The sequence below is a fragment of the Cantharellus anzutake genome (assembly GCF_015039405.1).
Source record: "Cantharellus anzutake strain C23 chromosome Unknown EI90scaffold_21, whole genome shotgun sequence".
In the NCBI taxonomy this organism is placed as follows: domain Eukaryota; kingdom Fungi; phylum Basidiomycota; class Agaricomycetes; order Cantharellales; family Hydnaceae; genus Cantharellus; species Cantharellus anzutake.
Genome location: NW_024066971.1, coordinates 402,234 through 422,340, shown reverse-complemented (window position 1 = coordinate 422,340; position 20,107 = coordinate 402,234). Strand labels below are relative to the sequence as shown.

Genomic DNA, 20,107 nt, shown 5'->3' with positions numbered 1-20,107 from the left:
GTGCTCTCACCCTATTTGCCATGCGATTCTAATGCATCTAAGCCTGGACTACCCGCGAGGGAGCATATGCGATATCGTGCTCAGACCTAGCCCGGTTGTGCCACGTTAACAGCTCCAGAGCAACTCCCATGGCGCATATGTTTTAATGAGCTCACTCAGCAGCGTGGCACTACGAAGCTACTATTGGTGGCGGGATGGATATACGAACGCCGAGTGTGGTTGGAAGTGAGGGAAGCTGAATCATTTTAGCCTAAGGATCGACTAGCTCGGCGGAAGTTGGGCCAGTTACGGTGCCCTTCATTACAAAGTCATTTGATTATGGATTCTCTATTATTTGCGAAGGCGAGAGCGTTAAATACTGAGCATGTGAACTCGTTGCTTTTATCCGGTCTTGTTTGGTCCCCATCAGTGTGATTCAGAAAGTCTGGGCAGTTACCATGTGGCATGGTAAACAATGAGGGTTCGGTATTTCCCGAAGTCCATCTCGTTTTGCATTTCGACTTATTCCGCCAGCAACAGATGCCCCTGAGCGCGGCTCTCGTGAATGGCAGTATCGAAAAATTGCTGGAAATTACGCCATCGAGCCTTATCATTGCGACACTTACTATCCGCAGTCTCACGCATTTTTTAACAGGCGCCCAGAGTTCCTGGCGTCCTTTCCACCAGTTCATCAGTGGGTAATTTATGTTCCCTAGTCAGAGCCTCATTTGAAATTTCCACCCGATTTGTGTTAGCTGCTGAGGACGTTGCTGCGGGGAGAGCAGAAGAGTACTTCTCTTTAATTGAACGTGAACTGTCCTGATTATTATTTTCAGAGCTAAGGAAAGAACTAGACTTGCCCTTCTCGCCGGAAAGGATCCTAATGCATTCGAAACCCCCGTCGAGAGGCCTGTTGAAGTTGCGGAAGCTACCGAATTGACTGCACTTCTTCAGAATACCGTTCCTTCTCGCCGTGACTGGCGAAATATCACGCTCGCTGCTGTTGGCTTCGTCCAGACGTTGTCGCGAACAGCCATTCTTGTTAACACCATTACTAAGGCTATTAACGTCCGGTCGGATCTTATTTTGCTTTCTCCGATGCTGTTGCTTGTTGCCTGGATATACGGCTTGCTTTTGCCCGTCGCACGACCGGTCTCGACTACTCCTTACACTCTGCTTCTCATTTATGTCGCATCTATCCTATCCGATTTCTCTGTGTTCTATTCAGCGACGTCAGACAGTTTTGATTCGATGTCATGGAACCAACAAACTAGGCTTGTCGCGCATATCATCGATTTCATCCTCACATGGATTTGCATTGCTATTGCAGTCTCTTTCCCAATGCATCTCAATGGGAAGCCAGAGGTGGATGAAGAAGGTCTTAAACCAGCTTTGGATGACTATGTCAATCTTTGGCAGTGGGTGACATTCAGTTGGATAAGCCCTTTCGTTTCTGTTGGCAGGAAGGATACAGTGGAAGAGAACGATGTGTGGCAACTCAGTCATCTCCTGAGGTCTCGAATCTTAATGACCAAATTCCGTCACTTTCATCGTAAATCTCTTCTACGACGTATCGTCGCAGCCAACTTCCTGGACCTCTTCCTAGACTTCGTACTTTCGGTACTGCAGCCGTTTCACGAACTGTTTTTAGCGTTCTTTGGTTAATTTTGTTCCCGAATAGATTGTATCGTCTACTTTGGGTATCCTCCAACCGTACCTATTGAACTTAACACTGGCTGCTCTTCAAGCTGATGAGGTTTCCACCAATTCCTTCCCATTTCACCAAGTTGCACTTGCGATTCCTTCTACCATATACGCATTACCGTCCGGTATCCATTCCACAATCTCCATGGTCATAGCTCCTATTGCCAGCGACTTCCCGGCCCACATCTCGTTTACACCCGTCTCCAAGAATCGCCAACTCGCTTACTTTTATGCTATCGTTGCCTTCCTCTCTCAGCTGGTCAAAACACAGAGTGATCTTCAGCATCTTTACTATTCTCGTCGTGCTGCAACAAGAACTTATGGAGAGCTTGTCGGTAGTATTTATGAAAAAGCACTTGTGAGGACGGATATCACGGGTGTTGTTGCATCTGATCAGAAAGGAAAGGATGGAAAGCTTGCGGACGGGAAAGATGCCCGAGACGAGGCCGTCGCGAGCGCTGACGTGGGGAAAATTGTGTCGCTAATTGCGACTGACTCACAACAATGTTCGAATGTCTTGAATTTTATGTCGGTGAGTGGTATTTCCAGTGCATGTTAGCCCAAAACAATGGTTTACACGTGGATTTGTTCCGCATCTCAGCGGTGTTATGAAGTTCCGATTAATATGGTCGGTTCTTGCATTTTATTGCAATCTTTGATGGGATGGACGGCATTCGTTGGATTCTTTACTTTCCTTCTTGCCCTCCCTGTGAATTACATCCTCATGAAAACGATGTTCAAATTGCGCAAGACACTTTTGGATGTGCGTGACAAGCGAATGAGGTTAGTCAAGGAGAAGAGCAAAGATTCAGTATATTTCTCATGGTGGCCTTCAGGGAAATGAACCAGGCAATCCAGGCTGTAAAAGTATGATTTACCCTGTTGTACGATGATCTCGTCTTAGTCCCATGTCCCTTATAGTTCCTCAAATTTTTCGCGTGGGAGGCCAAGTGGATGGAAAGAATTATGGATGCGCGTAAGCGAGAAGTGTTCTGGCTGCGCAAGGTAATATTTGTCTTTAATCTCGACAATTGATATTGGGCTCATGTTTCCTTATCAGTCCAAAATCTTGCAATTCGTTTTGGCTTTCTTGTGGGATGTGATCCCGCTTATTGTTTGCGTCATCAGCTTCACCTTCTTCGTCCTTGTCGCCCATGGCGAGCTGACAGTTGCCATTGCCTTCCCTGCTCTCCAAGCTCTATCAATCCTTACACAAAGTTTGACCATGGTAAGCACAAATATCAATCATTGTGCAGTATGTGTCTACCATTTGCGTAGATCCCGATGCTGGCGCAGTGGTTTGTTTCTACATACGCATCGTACGTTCGCATCGACAAATATCTAAACGAAGACGAAGTCCCAGATTGGGTTTCTTGGCAATCGGCAGCCCGTACTCAGGAGTATGATCCTAAAGCGCCCTTTGATGATCGTGTCGGTTTCGAAGATGGCTTCTTCAGATGGACATCCCCTAACCAGGGAGAAATGAGAGCTTCGAAACCTTCATTTTTCAGTCGCTTTAGGAGCCTCTTTAAGCGTGCTCACAAGACTAATGATGCAGCCGTTGCGGTGGCGGACGACGTCGATGGAGAGGAGCCGCCGAAAGACTTCGAGCTTAGGGACTTGAACACCTTTTTTAAGCGTGGCCAACTAAATCTCGTTTGTGGACCTACTGGCTCCGGGAAGAGCTCTTGTACGTGTGCCATTGCATTCCATGCGTTCCATTTTCATATTGTCGCTTCAGTGCTTTCTGCATTGTTAGGAGAGATGCAGTTGAGTTCAGGGAGGGTATTTTTGCCAAAAACCCCAGCTAGAATCGATCCAGAGACAGGAATGCGTGAGGACGTTAGCTACTGTGCTCAACAGCCCTGGCTTCAACACCGTGAGTGCCACGGTTATCGCCGACGCTTCAGGTCACTGATATACACTGTGGGTTAGAATCCATTAGGGACAACATGTGTGTTCTCGCTTCTCCTTATATTGCCATGTGCTGAGTACAACATAGATTGTTTGGGTTGGCTTATGATGAGGAGCGTTATGAAGCTGTGATCAGGGCATGTGCCTTGACGACTGATCTCGCTCTGTTGGATGATGGAGGTGAGGGAACCTTGTACAGCCGTCCCACACATTGTTCTCATCAACATCCTCGGTATTGCATTCCCAGATGCTACCGAAATTGGAGAAAAGGGCGTGTCCTTGAGTGGTGGACAGAAGGCCCGCGTAGCTCTCGCTCGCGCCGTGTATGCGCGCAGCAAGACCGTGATCTTGGATGATGTCTTGAGGTATGTTTGTGACCACCCAAACAAGTAGTCGCTGAATTATTCTGGCGCGCAGTGCCGTTGATTCCCATACCGCTGAAAGACTTATTCATGAGTGCCTTTGTGGTCCGCTTCTTGCCCATCGCACCATCATCATTGTTACACACCATGTGGATCTTATTGCCGATCTGGCGGCATGGGTTGTGCAACTCGAGGATGGTGTGGTGGCTGCTCAGGGTACTCCGGAAGATCTCAGAAACCAAGGGTTGCTGTCTGGGATTCGGGAGAAGTTGAAGAGGCAAGCGGAACCTGAGGCGACGATGAGCGTACCTGCCGCGAATGATGGCATTGGTAAAGATGGGCCGGAGATGAAGAAAAGTTTGAGGAATGAAGCAAGAAGGAAACTTGTTGAGAAGGAGGAGAAGGCGGAGTACGTGATGTGTTGCTTTTCTTTAATGAACACTTATCATATTGCCCAATCTTCAGGGGACGTGTCGAGTTTAGAATCTACCACATCTATCTAAAGGCATCATCGTACTGGCTGATGTCACTCGGAGTTTTTCTGTTCCTTCTTAGAGCTTGCGGTGAACCTTTTCTCTTCGAGGGCAATATTGGAATGAACTCAATGAATATTTAAAGGCGAAGTTTCCCAAAAGTTCTGGATACGATGTAGGCTCAGATCTACAAATCCGAATCACCATAATTAACATGCATTATAGTTTGGGGCGAGAGCTACTATCGTGAGGAGGGTACAAACGCAGGTTTTCCTCGTTTTCCTCGGCCTCAGGATGACGTTCTCCCATATTTGCTTGGCTATATTGGTTTAGGTCAGTCCATCATTGGTGTCTTATCGTTGAAACGCATTGAGGGCACATTACAGAGGTTGTTACTGCCGCCTTTTCTATTTGTGCCAACATTCCAAGCATCTTCTCTTCGCTCCGTGCTTCCCGCCGACTGTACCGGACAATGCTTGTTTCTGTTCTCCGGTATGTGTTCTTAGCCTGGCCCCACACAACGAAGTGACGCTGGCATACAATCAGTGCTCCAAGTCGTTGGTTTGACAAGACACCATCGGTAACTTAGTCTCATCAATTTATAAACGATAGGTGCTCATTCATTGCAATAGGGTCGAATCCTGAATAGATTCAGCAAAGGTTCGCGTTCGTTCTCTGGTGACCCATCACCACTGATAGCACTGCTCAGATATTGATACTATCGATGGTGGTCTGCAGTCTTACATGACCGTGAGCGGCTACCGTACTGTAGGCCCTAGTGTGGCAACTGATTGTTCTCTAATGGCAAGGTCGTGATTGAGTCAGTCCTCCAACTTCTACTGAGTATCCTCACTATCCTATGGGGAATTCCAATATTTGTTGCTCCGCTGGCGGTCATCAGCGGGCTCATGTATTGGTTCACGTTGGGTTACATTTCCGTCTCACGCGACTTACGGCGTATTGAGTCGAACACTCGTTCACCGATCATAGCATCATTCTCCGAACTAGTGAGTGGACTCATCGAAACCAGTGTACCTCCACACTCTAAAGTGGATTACTTGCAGATTAATGGCATTTCCACTGTGAGGGCCTTTGGAGCGGAACGATTCTTTGTTAACAATGTCTATACTCGCTTGGACCGCACCCAGGCAGCGAACTATTACTGTAAGCAACTCGCTAATCTATCCTTGCTGCTCCTTCATTGATACTTGTTATCTCAGACTGGTGAGCTGTTACTGCGTCTGCCTTCTTGGCCCTTAATATCTGCTCTAAATAAATTCAAGGATGTGTAATCGCTGGTGAGTGCTCTGTCTTCCTACCTAGAAGAATCTAATGGGGCTGGTCTGCTAGGTTATTGTTCCGCTTTGACTCTCTTGGGGCGTGTATCACACTTGCAGCTAGCTTAGTGAGACGATTTAGAGGTCTTATGGCTATAGAAGTTGACGTCCGTGATGAACTTGTGCTCTGTAGATTGCTATTTCTACAAACATCTCCTCTGGTATGGTCGGTATTGTAATATCTCAAGCACAAACCGTCATTTGGGGAATCTATTGGCTTCTTCGCTTCTATACTGAAATGGAGCAGGTGTGTTTACGTGCTGCTCTCATGCGAGGCTCTCTGAATTGTGGGCTCTGACAGGCGCTCAACTCTGTGGAACGTGTCAGCGAATACATGGATTTACCATCTGGTGAGTCTGACCTCCCCAGTAGCGGAACTGCGATTAAAATTTTCAATCTCAAGAACCACCTGCTATTCTGGAAAGTAACCGACCACCGGCGTACTGGCCATCAAGCACCGGAGGAGTTTCTGTTGAGAATCTCGTTTTGAAGTATTCACCCGAACTGGACCCTGTGCTCAAGAACATTTCATTTGAGATCAGGCCCACGGAGAAGATCGGTGTTGTTGGTAGAACAGGTAGTGGGAAGAGTACACTTGCCCTTGCATTCTTCCGTTTCGTCGATCCTGAACAAGGAAAGATCGTTATCGACGGGGTTGACATTACCAGCATTGGGCTGGAGGACCTGCGTTCCCGTATGACAATCATTCCTCAAGGTCTGTCTTAACAATCAGCACTGCACTTCTCTGGCATTACACTGGTGTTGTTCTAGATGCCGTTCTATTTGCTGGAACGATTCGAGAGAATCTTGTGTGTGGAAGCCTTTCGGGGGGTTGGATGCATTGACTTAAACCCCAGACACCAGGATCCTTTCAACGAACACTCAGACGAAGATTGCTTGGATGCTCTGCGGAGGGTTCAACTTCGAACTTCGGCCTCGGCCGGCTCGACAGCTGTTTCCTCGGCTGCCAATACTCGTCCAGGGACTCCTAGCGCCGACAGTGGATCGGCAATAGGGGAATCTGGTGTTGGCACATTTGTTGACAAGGGCACAAAAACTATCATCACCTTGGATACAAAAGTCAGCGAAGGCGGTAATAACTTTAGCAGTGGACAACGTCAGCTCATTGCCATGGCACGAGCGTAAGTGAAAAGAATACAGGGATCGGTAGTCACTGATAGCTGTGGATGTTACCAGTTTACTTCGACGCAGCACATTTGTTGTAATGGACGAGAGTACTGCCTCCGTAGACTTTGCCACGGATGTCAAGTGGGTGGCATTTATGATTCCTGACCTGTACATGGCTGACTCCAGGTTTAGAATCCAAGAGGCAATCCGCGAAGAGTTCAAAGACAGCATACTGATCACTATCGCTCATCGTTTGCGCACAGTTATAGGTGAAGTCACCGTGTAGCTAGACATTCGGTCGTACGGTACTGATTGGTACACTCAGATTATGATCGCATTATGGTCATGGATGCAGGTCAAAGTAAGATTCACTTATGTTGCGGCGAAAAATGGGTAATGGATAATCACGCCTTCTCCAGTTGCCGAATTTGACAGCCCCAAAAACCTGCTGAAAAATGAGAATGGGATATTCTACTCAATGTGTAAGAAGACCGGCGATTTTGAAGAACTGCAAGCAGCAGCGGAAAAGCGAGCTGATTGATCTGGAAAAACCATGTATATATTTGAGACAATCCGACAGGCCTTCATTCGGTGTAAGAACTTGAAGCCTGGGAAGTTCGGCGTCTGCCGCTGAATCGACAGCTCTGCAAACATTCGTGAGCCAACTCGAAGAGAAGTAAAAATGCATTTATATCACTTAACGTTACAGCCGCCGACGGTCATCAACCAGACTGCCGTCGGAAACTTCTCAGGTACTCGGCAACAAGAAATTATTGTTGCTCGAGGGTCACGACTGGAGCTTCTTCGACCTGACGCCAACGGCAAGGTGACAACTGTTCTTGCCCAGGATGCATTTGCCAGCATCCGCTCACTATCTGCCTTCCGACTTACAGGAGGCACAAAGGGTCTGACTTTGTCTACTGTACGGAAGGCATGGTATTGACAATGTGTATTTCAGATTACATCGTAATAGGTTCCGACGCTGGTCGCATCGTTATCCTAGAGTATGACGCCAAAAATAACGCCTTCAACAAGCTTCAGCAAGAAACATTTGGGAAGTCCGGGGCGCGTCGTATTGTGCCCGGACAATACCTCGCTGTCGATCCGAAAGGACGGGCCGTAATGATTGGAGCGGTTGAGAAAGCCAAGCTCGTATACATTCTCAATCGAGATGCTGCGGCTAATCTTACGATTTCGTCGCCCCTTGAAGCACATAAAAATCATGCTATAATTCATCACCTTGTTGCCGTTGATGTTGGATTTGAGAATCCAATGTATGCTGCACTGGAAGTAGATTACTCAGAATCCGATCGTGACCCGACCGGGGAGGCGTTTAATAACACTGACAAGGCGCGTGGGATATTCTGTAGACGCATTTATTGTTGACGAGGGTTTTAGATGCTCACTTTCTACGAACTTGATTTGGGTCTAAACCATGTCGTTCGCAAGTGGAGTGAGCCAACGGACCCCAGGGCAAATCTGCTTGTGCAGGTACCTGGTGGTCAATCTGCCAGTACGAACAAATTTGATGGTCCCTCAGGTGTCCTCATTTGCTGTGAAGACCATATTATATATCGCCACATGGATCACGAGCAACACCGCGTCCCGATACCACGCCGCCTGCATCCTTTACGAGACCCAGAACGGGGCTTGATTATCGTTTCTGCCGTCATGCACAAAATGAAGGTAAACATGATCGCTGCCTCTACCTATCAACGTTGAAGTTACGCGTCTTCCTCAGGGAGCTTTCTTCTTTTTGTTGCATTCCGAAGAGGGCGATCTGTACAAAGTAACAATTGACCATGAGGATGAGGAGGTCAAAGCTCTCAAGATAAAGTACTTTGATACCGTTCCCATTTCTTCGAGCCTCTGCATCTTGAAGTCCGGTTTCCTGTTCGTTGCCTCGGAGTTTGGGAATCAGTAAGCATGCGTAATTCGTGCTGTTTCGTCCTTACAAAACCCTATATCAATAGCCATCTGTATCAGTTCCAGAAGCTGGGTGATGACGACGAGGAAACGGAATTCACTTCAACTGATTATCCTAAGTTTGGCATGGAGGATCCTTCGCTTCCCCTTCCTTTGGCAACATTCAAACCCCGCGCACTGGAGAACCTGGCACTTGTTGACGAGCTTGAGTCTTTGGATCCCATCATTGATGGCCGTGTTGCCAATCTGCTCGAAGCTGCTGGCGAAACGCCTCAGGTATTCACTGCATGCGGCCGCGGTCCTAGAAGCACTTTCCGTATGCTTCGCCACGGTCTGGAGGCAGAGGAAAGCGTAAGTTCGGACTTGCCGGGTATCCCAAATGCAGTCTGGACTACAAAATTGAAAGAAGATGATCAATATGACTCGTATATTATCCTCTCTTTCGTAAACGGTACCTTGGTTCTGTCTGTTGGCGAAACTATAGAGGAAGTCTCCGATACTGGTTTGCTTTCCTCGGCTCCAACTCTGGCAGTACAGCAAATAGGAGTGGATGCCTTGCTTCAAGTCTATCCTCATGGAATACGCCATGTGCTTGCTGATCGCAGGGTGAATGAATGGAAGGCCCCGCAAGGCCGCACAATTGTTGCTGCCACGACCAATAAGCGTCAGGTAGTCGTGGCCTTGAGTAGCGCGGAACTTGTCTACTTCGAGCTAGATCTTGATGGACAGCTGAATGAGTACCAAGATCGAAAGCCAATGGGCAGTGCTGTGTTGACTATGAGCATCGCTGAAGTGCCACAGGGCCGCCAGCGAACACCATATCTAGTGGGACGTCCCTTTGCTCGAATGAAAACAAACTGACAATGCGCGGGTGCACTGTAGGCTGTCGGGTGTGAGGACCAGACTGTTCGGATCGTTTCCCTCGATCCTGAGAGTACGTTGGACACCATAAGTCTGCAGGTCCGTGTTGTCCTATTGTACTTGGGGGGAGCTGAATTAGATTCATCTGCGCCTAGGCACTCACGGCTCAACCAGCTTCCATCTGCATTGCTGAGATGCTGGATGCTAGCATTGATAAAAATCAGCCCACTACATTTGTCAACATTGGTCTCGTAAACGGGGTATTGTTACGTACGGTGCTTGACCCCATCCAGGGGTCGCTGACCGATACCAGAACACGGTAAATGGAAATGCATTTTATTGAATCCTCTAAGCTTACAATACTTTCCTCGCAGATTCCTTGGAACTCGCCCAGTCAAACTTGTACGCATTCCTGTACATGGTACTCCCAGCATTCTTGCGTTATCAAGCCGCTCGTGGCTCAACTATACCTATCAAAACCTTCTGCACTTCACCCCGCTCATCTTTGAAAACTTGGACTACGCGTGGAGCTTCTCTGCTGAACTATCTCCTGACGGACTAATTGGAATTTCCGGGAATATGCTTAGGTGGGTGTGATGGTGCATCTACGGTGTCTCTTGATGACAACCACTTCAAAGAATTTTCCAAATCCCCAAGCTTGGGGACAAGTTGAAGGAACGTACCATGCCGCTTCTTTACACCCCTAGGAGATTCATTTCACATCCGACCAGCAAGTTATTCTACATGATTGAGACTGACCACCGAACGTTGAGCCCGGAAGCGGAGCAGGCCAAGCTAAAAGAGCTTGTGAGTTGCTTTTTGCGCTCCGCCACTAAGCGTGCCACTGAACGTAATGCGACAGGCTGCTGCAAGAGTCAGAGTTGATGAAGAAATACTGAACCTCCCAGCAGAAGTCTTTGGCAGACCAAAGGCTGAAAAAGGTCGATGGGCTTCGTGCCTCAGAATTATTGATCCTGTCCAGGCAAGTTCATCGTCGTTTTGCCTTTCTCTTGTTGTCCGATGTTCAACTCTCTGGTAGTGGGCATCGCTACCGCCGATTACATTCGGGGGAAATGAGGCAGCATTCTCATTAGCAGTCTTACCGTTCAACGAAAGAAATGAGCTGCATCTCGTCATCGGAACAGCCAGAGACACTTTCTTGGCCCCTCGATCTTGCTCGACCGGAGTACTCCGCACCTACCGATTGCTTGACGAGGGTAGGACACTCGAATTTCTTCATGAGACCGAGGTGGATGACGTCCCCACCGCTTTGGTTGGTTTCCGCGGTCGGTTGCTTGCTGGAGTGGGGAAAGCTTTGCGGATATATGACATTGGTAAAAAGAAGCTATTGCGCAAATGCGAGAATAAGGTCAGGCCATCGAATGCCAGGCTCGACGCGTTTGGCTAACAACGTCTCCTAGAGCTTCGCATCCGCTATCATGACATTGAATACACAAGGGTACCGCATCATAGTCGGTGACGCCCAAGATTCCTTGTTTTACTGCGTGTACAAGCCTCCAGAGAACCGCCTGCTGATATTCGCCGATGATACTCAGCCTCGATGGATAACATCAGCAACGATGATGGATTACGAAACCGTCGCTGGTGGCGACAAATTTGGCAATGTCTTCATCAATCGACTCCCCGCTTCCGTGACACCCAGTGTGGATGACGACCCGACAGGGGCTGGCATCATGCACGAGAAGAGCATATTGATGGGCGCACCACACAAGACGATCCTTCTTGCCCATTTCCATATCGGAGACATCCCAACCAGCCTCCAGCGAGTAGCGCTTGTGCCAGGAGGCCGGGAAGTTCTTCTGTATACTGGCCTGATGGGATCCATTGGGCTCCTCGTTCCTTTCGTTTCGAAAGAAGACATTGAATTCATGACGACGCTGGAACAGCACATGCGCACTGAGGGTCTCGGGGGCCAAGGTGGCGGTGGCCTAAGTCTCCTCGGGCGAGACCAGATGGCTTACCGCGGGTATTATGCTCCTGTGAAGGCCGTTGTAGATGGCGATCTTTGCGAGCGCTTTGCAATGCTTCCCGCTGCGCGTCAGGCGGCGATTGCAGGAGAACTGGATAGGACGGTTGGCGAGGTGCTGAAAAAGCTTGAGGGACTACGGGTCTCTGCCTCTGGTGTTTAGTCACACCGGCGCATCATTGCTTTCAGAAGGTGACAACTACACTCAGTATAATGTAACCTTTGTACCCCGTAATTTATTGTCTTTACGCACTGCCCAAAACCTCAGAAGTTGAATGAAATGTAGCTAAGAAATCCGGAAAAAATTAAACTGTTTGTGGAGTATGAATGCAGTATGTGATGGAGGTAGGATATCGCATGGATATACACCGTCGTAAGCGCTCATTCAGTCTTAATTTTTGTGGGACGCTCCGGCCAAACTGCAGAATGAGTTCAGTCCTCGACTGAACCAGATATACAAACTACGAACTCAGCTGCACCAAGTCTCCGAATACTCTCCCAAATAGCTTTATTGACCTCCGACAAACCATTTGCCATGCGCCGCAACTGACAGAGCCTAGGCACATTTTGAATACGAAATAAAAGAAGTTTGTGGCATACACACCCTTTGGGGCGAACGGCAGTGCCAACCACCATTCAATAGGGGTAAACCATCCTCTTGGGAGGTAAAAGACAGCTTCTCTCCGATACCACCAGGTGATAGCAAGTTGTAGACCACTGGTCAAGACCCAAAGGACAACGTTGGATTTTAGCGAGAGTGCGGTTTGTTTAACATTTTGTTCAGAGTCTATGCATTGGACGGAACGTTGTATACGACAGGGCGAGAGAACGATAAACGGGTGGAACGTACTCAGTTTTTCTAGATCCGACAATCCCTTATCAACTTTCCGTTTTAATCTCGCCCATTTCGCAAATTCGTCCTGGGAGCTCGTCTGCGCTAGTTGCTTTTGGTCTTCCAATATCGACTTTTTGAGGTCCTGGAGCCTTCTTGTTGCACCGGCGTTGATTGTTCGAGCATAAATAGCAGCTATCTAGAGAACGGATTTAGGGGCAGGCGGCATGGGCAGGAGTCAACGTGTTGCAAGCAGCAGCGCAGAATGTGCTACATGACATACTATACCGAGTAGCAGAGGTTTCCCAATCCACCCCACAATCTCAGTAAAGAGAACTAACAAGAAGATAGTAATGAGCAGGCTCATTGTCCTTTAAACCCCGGGATGATATGGATGAGAAGGCGTGGGAAAATTAAAACCGAGCCACAACTGAATTACATTTTAGCGCTGAGGTGTAGATTCTCCTAATTATACCACCTAACCTCAATGCCGTCGACGAAAGAAACATCGTATTCCTCCCCGCGAATGAGCTCCACCCGACCATAGCTTCTCAGTCGCGCGGCTTCCCATCCGTCAGTAGTAGGGGCTTCCTGTTCCGAAGGAAAAATGAGGTTTCCTTCACGCTGGACAAGAGGTGATTCCTTGATTGGCTGGAGCGAAATACCTGGAAATGCCCTGGAAAAATGAAATAGGCCAAGTCGGCGCTGATGAACTTGGTCTTCCGGGGGCTGAACGACTTGATAATAGGTGCATTTAATTTTACGAATGTGGTTCAGGACGGCGCAATACAAACCTCGATGCATCGCAGCCCTGAATATGCCCCCTGATTGGAATGCCAGCTGATCACCGACGTTCATAATAATCGCATTATCTCGATGCTGGAGTTAGAGCAATTCAGGACTTGACTATGTTGGTGAATTTGAAACATACCTTGACCCATTTCCATCGTTTATCAGGCATTAAGACTTGCAGCCCAGCAATAGGCTGTGAGAATAAAGTTGTGATATGATTGGTGTCCGTGTGCCCTTGCAAGAATATCCCGTCACAGGATTTTGAAACTGCGGAAGTCATAGGGTGATACATCGTGTACTTCAGACACTGTATCAGATCAGCGTGAGGGCAGAGTTGTGGAGGACGAATGAGATCGGCCGACATCACGTTCGGGTTCTGCCTCTCGATCAAACTGCGTCCAGAGGAATTGCTCCGGAAGCTCTAGGGCAAGGGAAATTAGGGCCGTAACACGCTTCAGCACAGTGTGGTGGACTGTCTAAAAAGTTTGAGGGTTAGACGCCTCCCTGCAAGCGTTCCAATTACGAACCTTTAGAAACTCCTCGACTTCCTTCAGGTGAGGCCGAAGAATGCTTGGATGACTCTCTGGCGGGTATATGCTTTAAAGCAGTCAATGCTGAATACTGAGTGAAAGGTGCGAACATGACATTACTCATGCAGATCCAAGTTATACCACTCGGCCTGGTTCAATCCGGCATCTTTGATCTTTATCATTCTTTCTTAGATCGCAACGTAGCCAGTTAATGTTCCATCTCACCATCGGATCGTCCAATGTCTTGAAATTTCATGTAAATCCTCGTGGCTGGTACAATCTAAACATGACTCTCCTTACTTTATATCCCCGAAAGGAGCCAGTTTCTGCCGGTTGTGCCTCGTACTTTTCTACGGGAACTGTTAGATAAGTGTAAGGCCTGACGGTCGCTTCGACCTACTCTTTTCTTCTTGAGGAACGCTATCAAACGTCGCCTGCGCTAGGTCGAACTGAGACTGGATTGTTTCTGGAAGACTTCATAGGTCAAGAGGGGCGGCAGTCTCAGCCATACACGCTGCGTACGTACCAGGTGAGATACCATGATTGATGACGTAGAAGAAACCATGTTCGCGTAAAGCTTTCAACAGAATGTGCACAAGCTCGGATCGTCTGGCCCAAATATGTAGCATGAGTCCGCTTAACAGTGGCCTGCAGGAACGTACCTGGCTTCATCGTCATATAACCCCATATCAATCGTCAGGATATCCGCCCATTCGACTGGTGACGTAGATAAGCACAAAACCGTTTTGGCCTTACTTCTCTGTACCAACCCTGACAAGACGTGGGTTCTGCATGAATCCATTTCTTGAGATCCATTCCCAAGACACGCAAAATTGAGGAAGATACTAGTTATATGGAGATATCCCGGAAGTGGGAAATGGCCCGTGGGTTCAAGTTGTTCCGCATGACTAATTGATTGGACAGTAGCTGTTGTATTTTAGATGAGACGCAGGAGTCAAGTGTACGGCGGTGTATGGCAGACACGTCGATAAACTAAATCTCGGCACTCATGACAAGATCGACTCTGGGTGAGGTGACCTGGAGAACTAGGCGCTTCGGGAACACTCTGGTGGAATGAGTACCAGATAGATATAGGTAATTTAGACTGCCAGAAATAAGCGAGGAATCTAGTACCAAGAATGATACAATTTAGCAACTGGAATGCGTCGCCGCGGCCGGCACAGCGTCATTGATCTGCATGACTATATTTATCAAGACCAACGAACAGTCGGGGAAACAGACTAGAGCCCGATCTGTTTACTGTTGCTTGGTTCGGTGGGTTTTCTCACACTTTAGAAACTACACACCGGCAAATTTTTGTGATTTAATGGAGGAACGACATTAACACTTTTGCTAGTGTCATTTATGTTTCTTAGTCTAGGCAGTGCTTGTGTCTTTTGTCCCTCTTCGGATCCGTGTTGCAAATTTTCGGTCTTGGCTTTATGCCCTTCGGATGCCTTCGGCAGGTGGGAACCCGTTTATTTGCGACATTGCAAGTTCTAGGGGTATTCCCGTGATTTGTCTCCTCCAAGCTCTCACATTTCCTTCTGGTTGTGCGCTTTCTTCTGCATTATTACTCGTCGAACCTAAGTTCTCCCGTCCTAAAACACAACTATGCGGTTTCATTGTCGAATGGGATAAGCGTCAAGTTTCATATCTCTTCGGGATCTATCGTTACCGAACAGGATGATTATGAAGTTTAAACGAAGAATGGTTGAGACCGATTGCAGAAGAAAGCAGGAAGAGCTTATAGTCTTAGGGTCAGGACCGCGCAAGGAACAATTTGGCATAAACTCGATACCCATCGCTAAGTCACAATTTGTTTGTAATTAAGGATGAACAAGCTGACAATCTCCCGTCATGAGCGAGGTTTCAACAAGCGGGTTTACCAAAGGACAAGTATGAACGGAGAAGGTTTGGACTAACGAAAGAGTCGATACGTGGGTCGAAAGCAACCAGGTTAAAAGACGCTGCACTTGTCACTCCCCTGTCAACTTTAATTTCGGCTAGGCGGTTTTCGTCGTCGGGTGCTATATATTGGCAGTGTGGTTTTGATTATTGGACGAGAGGTTTCTGAGCTCCTGGTTCGATTCTGCATCTGTACCTTTTATTTCATCCTTTGTACCCGCTGAGAGGATTGGCTTTGTGCCTTCTTTTCTTGTGGTGCGCTTGTTGGGCGCTTTGGCGTCCGTGCCCACTTTTTTCTTATGACTGCCTTCACCTGCTCCTTTCTTTGCGTCCGTACTGCGCGTCAACCCATTTATGATCTTTGTTCATTTGTGGCCTGTCCGTTGAAGTTTTCAACTCGGTAGGGCAGACTGTCCTTGACCTAACGCATACCAGTTTGTGGTTTACTCTTATTTTTCATTTTGGCTATGTTGCTCTTATGATTCAAACGAGCCGTGTTCTCTCTTTCTTTGTCCTTTCTTACTCTTAGTTTGCTGTTTCATTTGCTCGTGTCCAACTGGATGCTTAGGCTTCGTGCCTTCTTGCCCACTGTTTTTCATCGGCCTCGGTGCCTTGTGTCCGCTGCACGCAACGGCCTTGGCCTTTCACTCGCGTCCTGCTGGACGCTTCGGCCTCCGTGCCTTCGCGCTTTCTGTTGCGCATCGGCCTGCATGCCTTGCGTCTTATGCACGCAACGGCTTGGCCTTCGGCTCCGTGCCTTCATCGATGTCCATGCCTTGTGTCCGCTGCACGCAACGGCATATTCTTTGGCTTCGTGCCTACACTGGCCTCTATGCCTTGTGTCCGCTGCACGCAACGGCTTAACCTTCGACTTCGAGCCTTCATTGGCCTCTATGCCTTGTGTCCGCTGCATACAACGGCTTGACCTTCGGCTCTATGCCTTCATCTGGCCTCTATGCCTTGTGTCTGCTGCACACGACAGCTAGGCCTTGGACTTTGCGCCTTCATTGGCCACCATGCCCTGTGTCTGCTGCACGCAATCGCTCAATACTGGTCCTCAGCGAACTGAGTTTTGTCCAAACCAGCTTTCCCAGACAGGGTGGCTCAAGTGTAACAGGCGAAACGCTTATTTATCGCTGAGTACATCATCTGTTTTTGCTTCAGATAAACTAATAGATCTGCACCTACTTCTGCACGATGACTCTCTGGCCGAGGTCCACAAATCCTAGAACCTTGGTTACTCCCATCCTTCGACTCATCAGGTTCAATATGGATTTCGGCGAACTGAGTCCCTCGTTTCTTGACAGGCATGCACTGGGGTTGTTGTTCTTCAACTGTCTGCACACCGGCTCGTGGTTTTTCACATCGCATCTGTTGCACGCACGACCCCCTAGGCACTTACATCGTGACTGCTATGCCTCCAGGCTCCAGGCTCACACATTGCGTTCGCTGACTGGGCTCAGGTTCCTCCATTGAATCTACTGTGCACACTGGCCTCCGCCCTTACTTCGGGTCCAATGTACACACCGACCTCCAGACCTTCATTCGTCAGCATTTTGAACTTAAATTTGCCGGGTGGAGATGAACAAGGAGGGAGCTCAAGTGGGACTTTTTCGAAAACTCTGACAATGCCGATATTATCCTTGCCGGCACCAAAATGGGAGAACATCACTGAAATTACTGTAACCTTCCCTTGACGACGTGAAAGAATAAGATCCAGGAATTTTGCTTGAAACTGGTTTTTCTCAACAAATACATCGACTTCAGCAAAGTTCATACAATCCGGGTCGAGGGATCTCCGGAAGAAGAAGTCGAATCCGCCGAATGCATCAGCCTCTGGGTCATTCATTTCTTACATTTTGTCCACCGCACATGACAGCCTCCGGTCGTTTGAGCGGATTGGCTAGGCACATTGCGCTCTGGACCGTCATTTCTTACATAGTCCTGATTGCTTTGGCCTTTGGGCCATCTTTTCTTGCATTGTGACCGCTGTATGCGTTGGCCTCCAGGCGTGGAATGGATTGGCTGGGGGCATTGTCCTCTGGGTCAAATCACATTGCATCGACCTCACTCTTAACGTTGCGTCAGCTGAATGCTTTGGCTCATATATGTCTGAATTATGCTGTTTCCTTGTCCCTTGCATGCGCGATCGACTTATTCAGTTTGTTTCTTTCACATTTACCAAATGATTGGGATTCACACGGTTTTTCTTCTGGGATCTTCCACTCATCTACCCTTGCCAGTTTGGTGTGCCAAGTCCACTAACTGGTCACTTGCGTCCATTGGATGTGCTGGTGTTGTATCCCCTTGTGCCGTACCCGCTTACGGCCTTATCGCAAGCTGTCTTTTCAGCGTTTGGGCCTGCGTTCAGTCCGCCATGTCGATCTGGTTCCCGAGGGTTATTGAGGGTTCTGGATTGGTTACATCGGATGATCTATGCGCTTCAGTTTGTCCGCTCTCTCCTTTCTACTGCACGGTACCCGCTGTCAGCTCTATGATGCTGTCATTTCTGCGCTCGAACAGCCATGCCGGTCTAGTTCCCTTGAGTTCTCAGGGGTCCTGGATTGTTTTTCATCGGTTGATCCACTTGTGAAGGTCCTTTATCTATATACTGCCTTTCTGGATTTTGGCTTCGATGCTGTGTTGGTTTCTTTATTCAGGTGTTTCATGAGTGTGTTCTCCGATTGTGGGTTGGTTTCATTGCCAACAATCGGGCACCTCACTTCTACTTGAATCTTTCCACTTCCCCTTTTCTTCTTTTTCACCACCTTCCCACCACTCCTCTCTACTAGCATGTTACCGGGTCGTGTCCTCAATTCAGAAGTCTCGGCACAAGTCGGGGCTGTCGACACGCTACATCTTCTTTGAGCCACTTCTGCATGAAGACAAGCTCATCCTGCATTGATGCTCCCCTCATGCGCGTTACGACGTAACTAGTAGGGATAGCTGTACTGCCACGTTATATCACTAAGGCGGGCCCACGATAACGTCCTTACTTCTCTCTGCTGCATTTCCTGGCTCTTTTCGCAATGTCCTGAGACCTGATGGCTGCATGGTTGGTCGAAATTCGTTGGCGGCGTCGGGTCTGCTTGTGGGATTTGTTGAAATGTGCAACTTCTTCTCCCTATGTGAGCGATGGGAAGGCCCTTTTCCTCAGCCGTCCACGCTAGCACCTCAACATTTACTCTTAATTTCTAAATTTTCTACACGTGCGTCAAATCAAGGCCCGCCTGGACTCAATTAGGAACTTTTTTTCGAGCGACAATAACGGAATACTCAGTCAAGCGTTCCACCAGCGCACGCGGTAAGGATCAAGTTCTACAACGAGACGCATGAAGACACCGCTTGATGCACCGATAACTGCCACCTGACCCTACCACATGCGAATGTGTGACAAGTACGAGACTATCCATATACAACCTGCTGAACCTGCTGTTAATGCTCTGATACCCTCCGAGTTATTGTCAACAAGGTAGCCGCGATAGCCAACCTCATTGGGGACCGGGAACCTGATTGTCAAGCTTTCCAAGTAACCATCACGATGATGACGATAGGTAGTTTGTCGGGCGGCCACTGCGCGCGTGCCTCTTGATAATTGACCACTGTCTATTGGCAGATCTACTAGACCGAATAGACCGGGCATTGTTGTTGACGAAATCATGGGAGGTTAATTCGACCTGCCGAGTGCACCTGCCACCAGGTTAATAACATCACAGGAGGTAGTGGTATCACCTGCCTGCCTGACCGGGCCAAACCCCGACACGGCGGAACCACGCTATGATGATAGACCAACGCAGGATGCCACTTAACGGAACGATCCAAAACAGGATGCAGCGGCCCAGGGCAAGAAGAAAGGAAAGTGCTGGAGCATGAGTGAAAATTCACACGTCTGAGTTAAAACGGCTAGTTTCTCCGGGGTCAGAGTTGAGACGCAACGATAGGGCTCCGTTAATTGGCGAGACGATGATGTCTTGGGGCGCCCTTTCCATGCATCGACAGCTCATCTGGCTTCTCGTGCGTTGTGTGGCAAAGGAGACATGCCGTTTTGCATGTAACATAAGTGTCCGATGGCCCCCGGTCCAGGAAGAAGGTAACTGAGAAACTGATTTCACCGCCGTGCTGGTCGCTGACAGCCGGATGGCACGGAGTTAACAACATATGAATCCAAGACCCCGAGACGAATGATCATTCAGGCCGTCACTTGGTTTGTCTTGGAGCAAAAGCTTGGGCGTCTCTCACACCCAATGAACACAGATTCGAATATCATCAGAGGGACATCCCTCCACTCCCTGTGTCCAAAACCACTCTAAAGTCGGGTTTGGAATGATTGCGCTATAAAAGCAGCCGAAACGGCTGAACACAAGCGTTGTTTTG

General features: G+C 48.4%; 6 protein-coding genes across 6 annotated transcripts; 3 read left to right on the top strand and 3 right to left on the bottom strand.

Annotated features, from left to right (window-relative positions):
• Nucleotides 1-482: 482 nt before the first annotated feature.
• EI90DRAFT_3154324 (uncharacterized protein) lies at nt 483-7,491 on the top strand. The gene is made up of 34 exons (XM_039065924.1): nt 483-673; nt 735-768; nt 816-1,599; nt 1,661-2,215; nt 2,285-2,466; nt 2,520-2,550; nt 2,605-2,688; nt 2,744-2,911; nt 2,962-3,373; nt 3,425-3,562; nt 3,619-3,637; nt 3,686-3,777; nt 3,845-3,962; nt 4,015-4,368; nt 4,425-4,522; nt 4,578-4,607; nt 4,658-4,765; nt 4,819-4,924; nt 4,979-5,012; nt 5,065-5,092; nt 5,142-5,182; nt 5,242-5,439; nt 5,497-5,600; nt 5,716-5,730; nt 5,783-5,837; nt 5,903-6,016; nt 6,071-6,119; nt 6,173-6,484; nt 6,541-6,578; nt 6,634-6,911; nt 6,967-7,038; nt 7,090-7,166; nt 7,223-7,258; nt 7,317-7,491. Exons 1-34 carry the CDS (start codon nt 520-522, stop codon nt 7,436-7,438), a joined length of 5,040 nt encoding a protein of 1,679 aa, XP_038916461.1. The 5' UTR covers nt 483-519; the 3' UTR covers nt 7,439-7,491.
• Nucleotides 7,492-7,526: 35 nt separating this feature from the next.
• Nucleotides 7,527-11,968, top strand: EI90DRAFT_3055848 (CPSF A subunit region-domain-containing protein). The gene is made up of 12 exons (XM_039060183.1): nt 7,527-7,802; nt 7,856-8,247; nt 8,296-8,583; nt 8,639-8,817; nt 8,871-9,648; nt 9,706-9,783; nt 9,840-10,003; nt 10,059-10,271; nt 10,323-10,491; nt 10,547-10,666; nt 10,724-11,053; nt 11,106-11,968. Exons 1-12 carry the CDS (start codon nt 7,580-7,582, stop codon nt 11,832-11,834), a joined length of 3,663 nt encoding a protein of 1,220 aa, XP_038916460.1. The 5' UTR covers nt 7,527-7,579; the 3' UTR covers nt 11,835-11,968.
• A 164-nt stretch (nt 11,969-12,132) lies between these two features.
• EI90DRAFT_2918974 (WRB/Get1 family) lies at nt 12,133-12,870 on the bottom strand (the record flags this gene model as incomplete). The annotated part of the gene is made up of 4 exons (XM_039054677.1): nt 12,133-12,227; nt 12,276-12,458; nt 12,522-12,698; nt 12,783-12,870. 4 exons carry the CDS (start codon nt 12,868-12,870, stop codon nt 12,133-12,135), a joined length of 543 nt encoding a protein of 180 aa, XP_038916459.1.
• Nucleotides 12,871-12,968: 98 nt separating this feature from the next.
• EI90DRAFT_3145503 (uncharacterized protein) lies at nt 12,969-14,454 on the bottom strand (the record flags this gene model as incomplete). The annotated part of the gene is made up of 9 exons (XM_039065299.1): nt 12,969-13,240; nt 13,298-13,382; nt 13,435-13,602; nt 13,658-13,771; nt 13,823-13,892; nt 13,946-13,998; nt 14,126-14,175; nt 14,226-14,291; nt 14,352-14,454. 9 exons carry the CDS (start codon nt 14,452-14,454, stop codon nt 12,969-12,971), a joined length of 981 nt encoding a protein of 326 aa, XP_038916458.1.
• Nucleotides 14,455-17,717: 3,263 nt separating this feature from the next.
• On the top strand, nt 17,718-18,556 carry EI90DRAFT_899535 (uncharacterized protein). The gene has a single exon (XM_039068211.1). It carries the CDS (start codon nt 17,853-17,855, stop codon nt 18,324-18,326), a length of 474 nt encoding a protein of 157 aa, XP_038916457.1. The 5' UTR covers nt 17,718-17,852; the 3' UTR covers nt 18,327-18,556.
• Nucleotides 18,557-18,927: 371 nt separating this feature from the next.
• Nucleotides 18,928-20,089, bottom strand: EI90DRAFT_3055838 (uncharacterized protein). The gene is given in 6 exon segments (XM_039060182.1): nt 18,928-19,134; nt 19,160-19,423; nt 19,443-19,465; nt 19,489-19,595; nt 19,665-19,859; nt 19,973-20,089. 5 exon segments carry the CDS (start codon nt 19,998-20,000, stop codon nt 19,270-19,272), a joined length of 507 nt encoding a protein of 168 aa, XP_038916456.1. The 5' UTR covers nt 20,001-20,089; the 3' UTR covers nt 18,928-19,134; nt 19,160-19,269.
• Between the last annotated feature and the right edge of the window lie 18 nt (nt 20,090-20,107).

Bases quoted from the DNA above. Each gene is read 5' to 3' on its own strand.
- EI90DRAFT_3154324 (XM_039065924.1), top strand. From the start codon at position 520: ATGCCCCTGAGCGCGGCTCTCGTGAATGGCAGTATCGAAAAATTGCTG. The intron at 2,467-2,519 runs GTTAGTCAAGGA...GGTGGCCTTCAG, and splicing joins GTGCGTGACAAGCGAATGAG to GGAAATGAACCAGGCAATCC. The intron at 3,963-4,014 runs GTATGTTTGTGA...TCTGGCGCGCAG, and splicing joins ATCTTGGATGATGTCTTGAG to TGCCGTTGATTCCCATACCG.
- EI90DRAFT_3055848 (XM_039060183.1), top strand. From the start codon at position 7,580: ATGCATTTATATCACTTAACGTTACAGCCGCCGACGGTCATCAACCAG. The intron at 8,818-8,870 runs GTAAGCATGCGT...CTATATCAATAG, and splicing joins GCCTCGGAGTTTGGGAATCA to CCATCTGTATCAGTTCCAGA. The intron at 10,667-10,723 runs GCAAGTTCATCG...ACTCTCTGGTAG, and splicing joins GAATTATTGATCCTGTCCAG to TGGGCATCGCTACCGCCGAT.
- EI90DRAFT_3055838 (XM_039060182.1), bottom strand. From the start codon at position 20,000: ATGATATTCGAATCTGTGTTCATTGGGT. The intron at 19,860-19,972 runs GTGAGAGACGCC...TCCGGCTGTCAG, and splicing joins CGAATCTGTGTTCATTGGGT to CGACCAGCACGGCGGTGAAA. The intron at 19,596-19,664 runs GTCTCAACTCTG...CTCATGCTCCAG, and splicing joins TAACGGAGCCCTATCGTTGC to CACTTTCCTTTCTTCTTGCC.
- EI90DRAFT_899535 (XM_039068211.1), top strand. From the start codon at position 17,853: ATGCTGTTTCCTTGTCCCTTGCATGCGCGATCGACTTATTCAGTTTGT.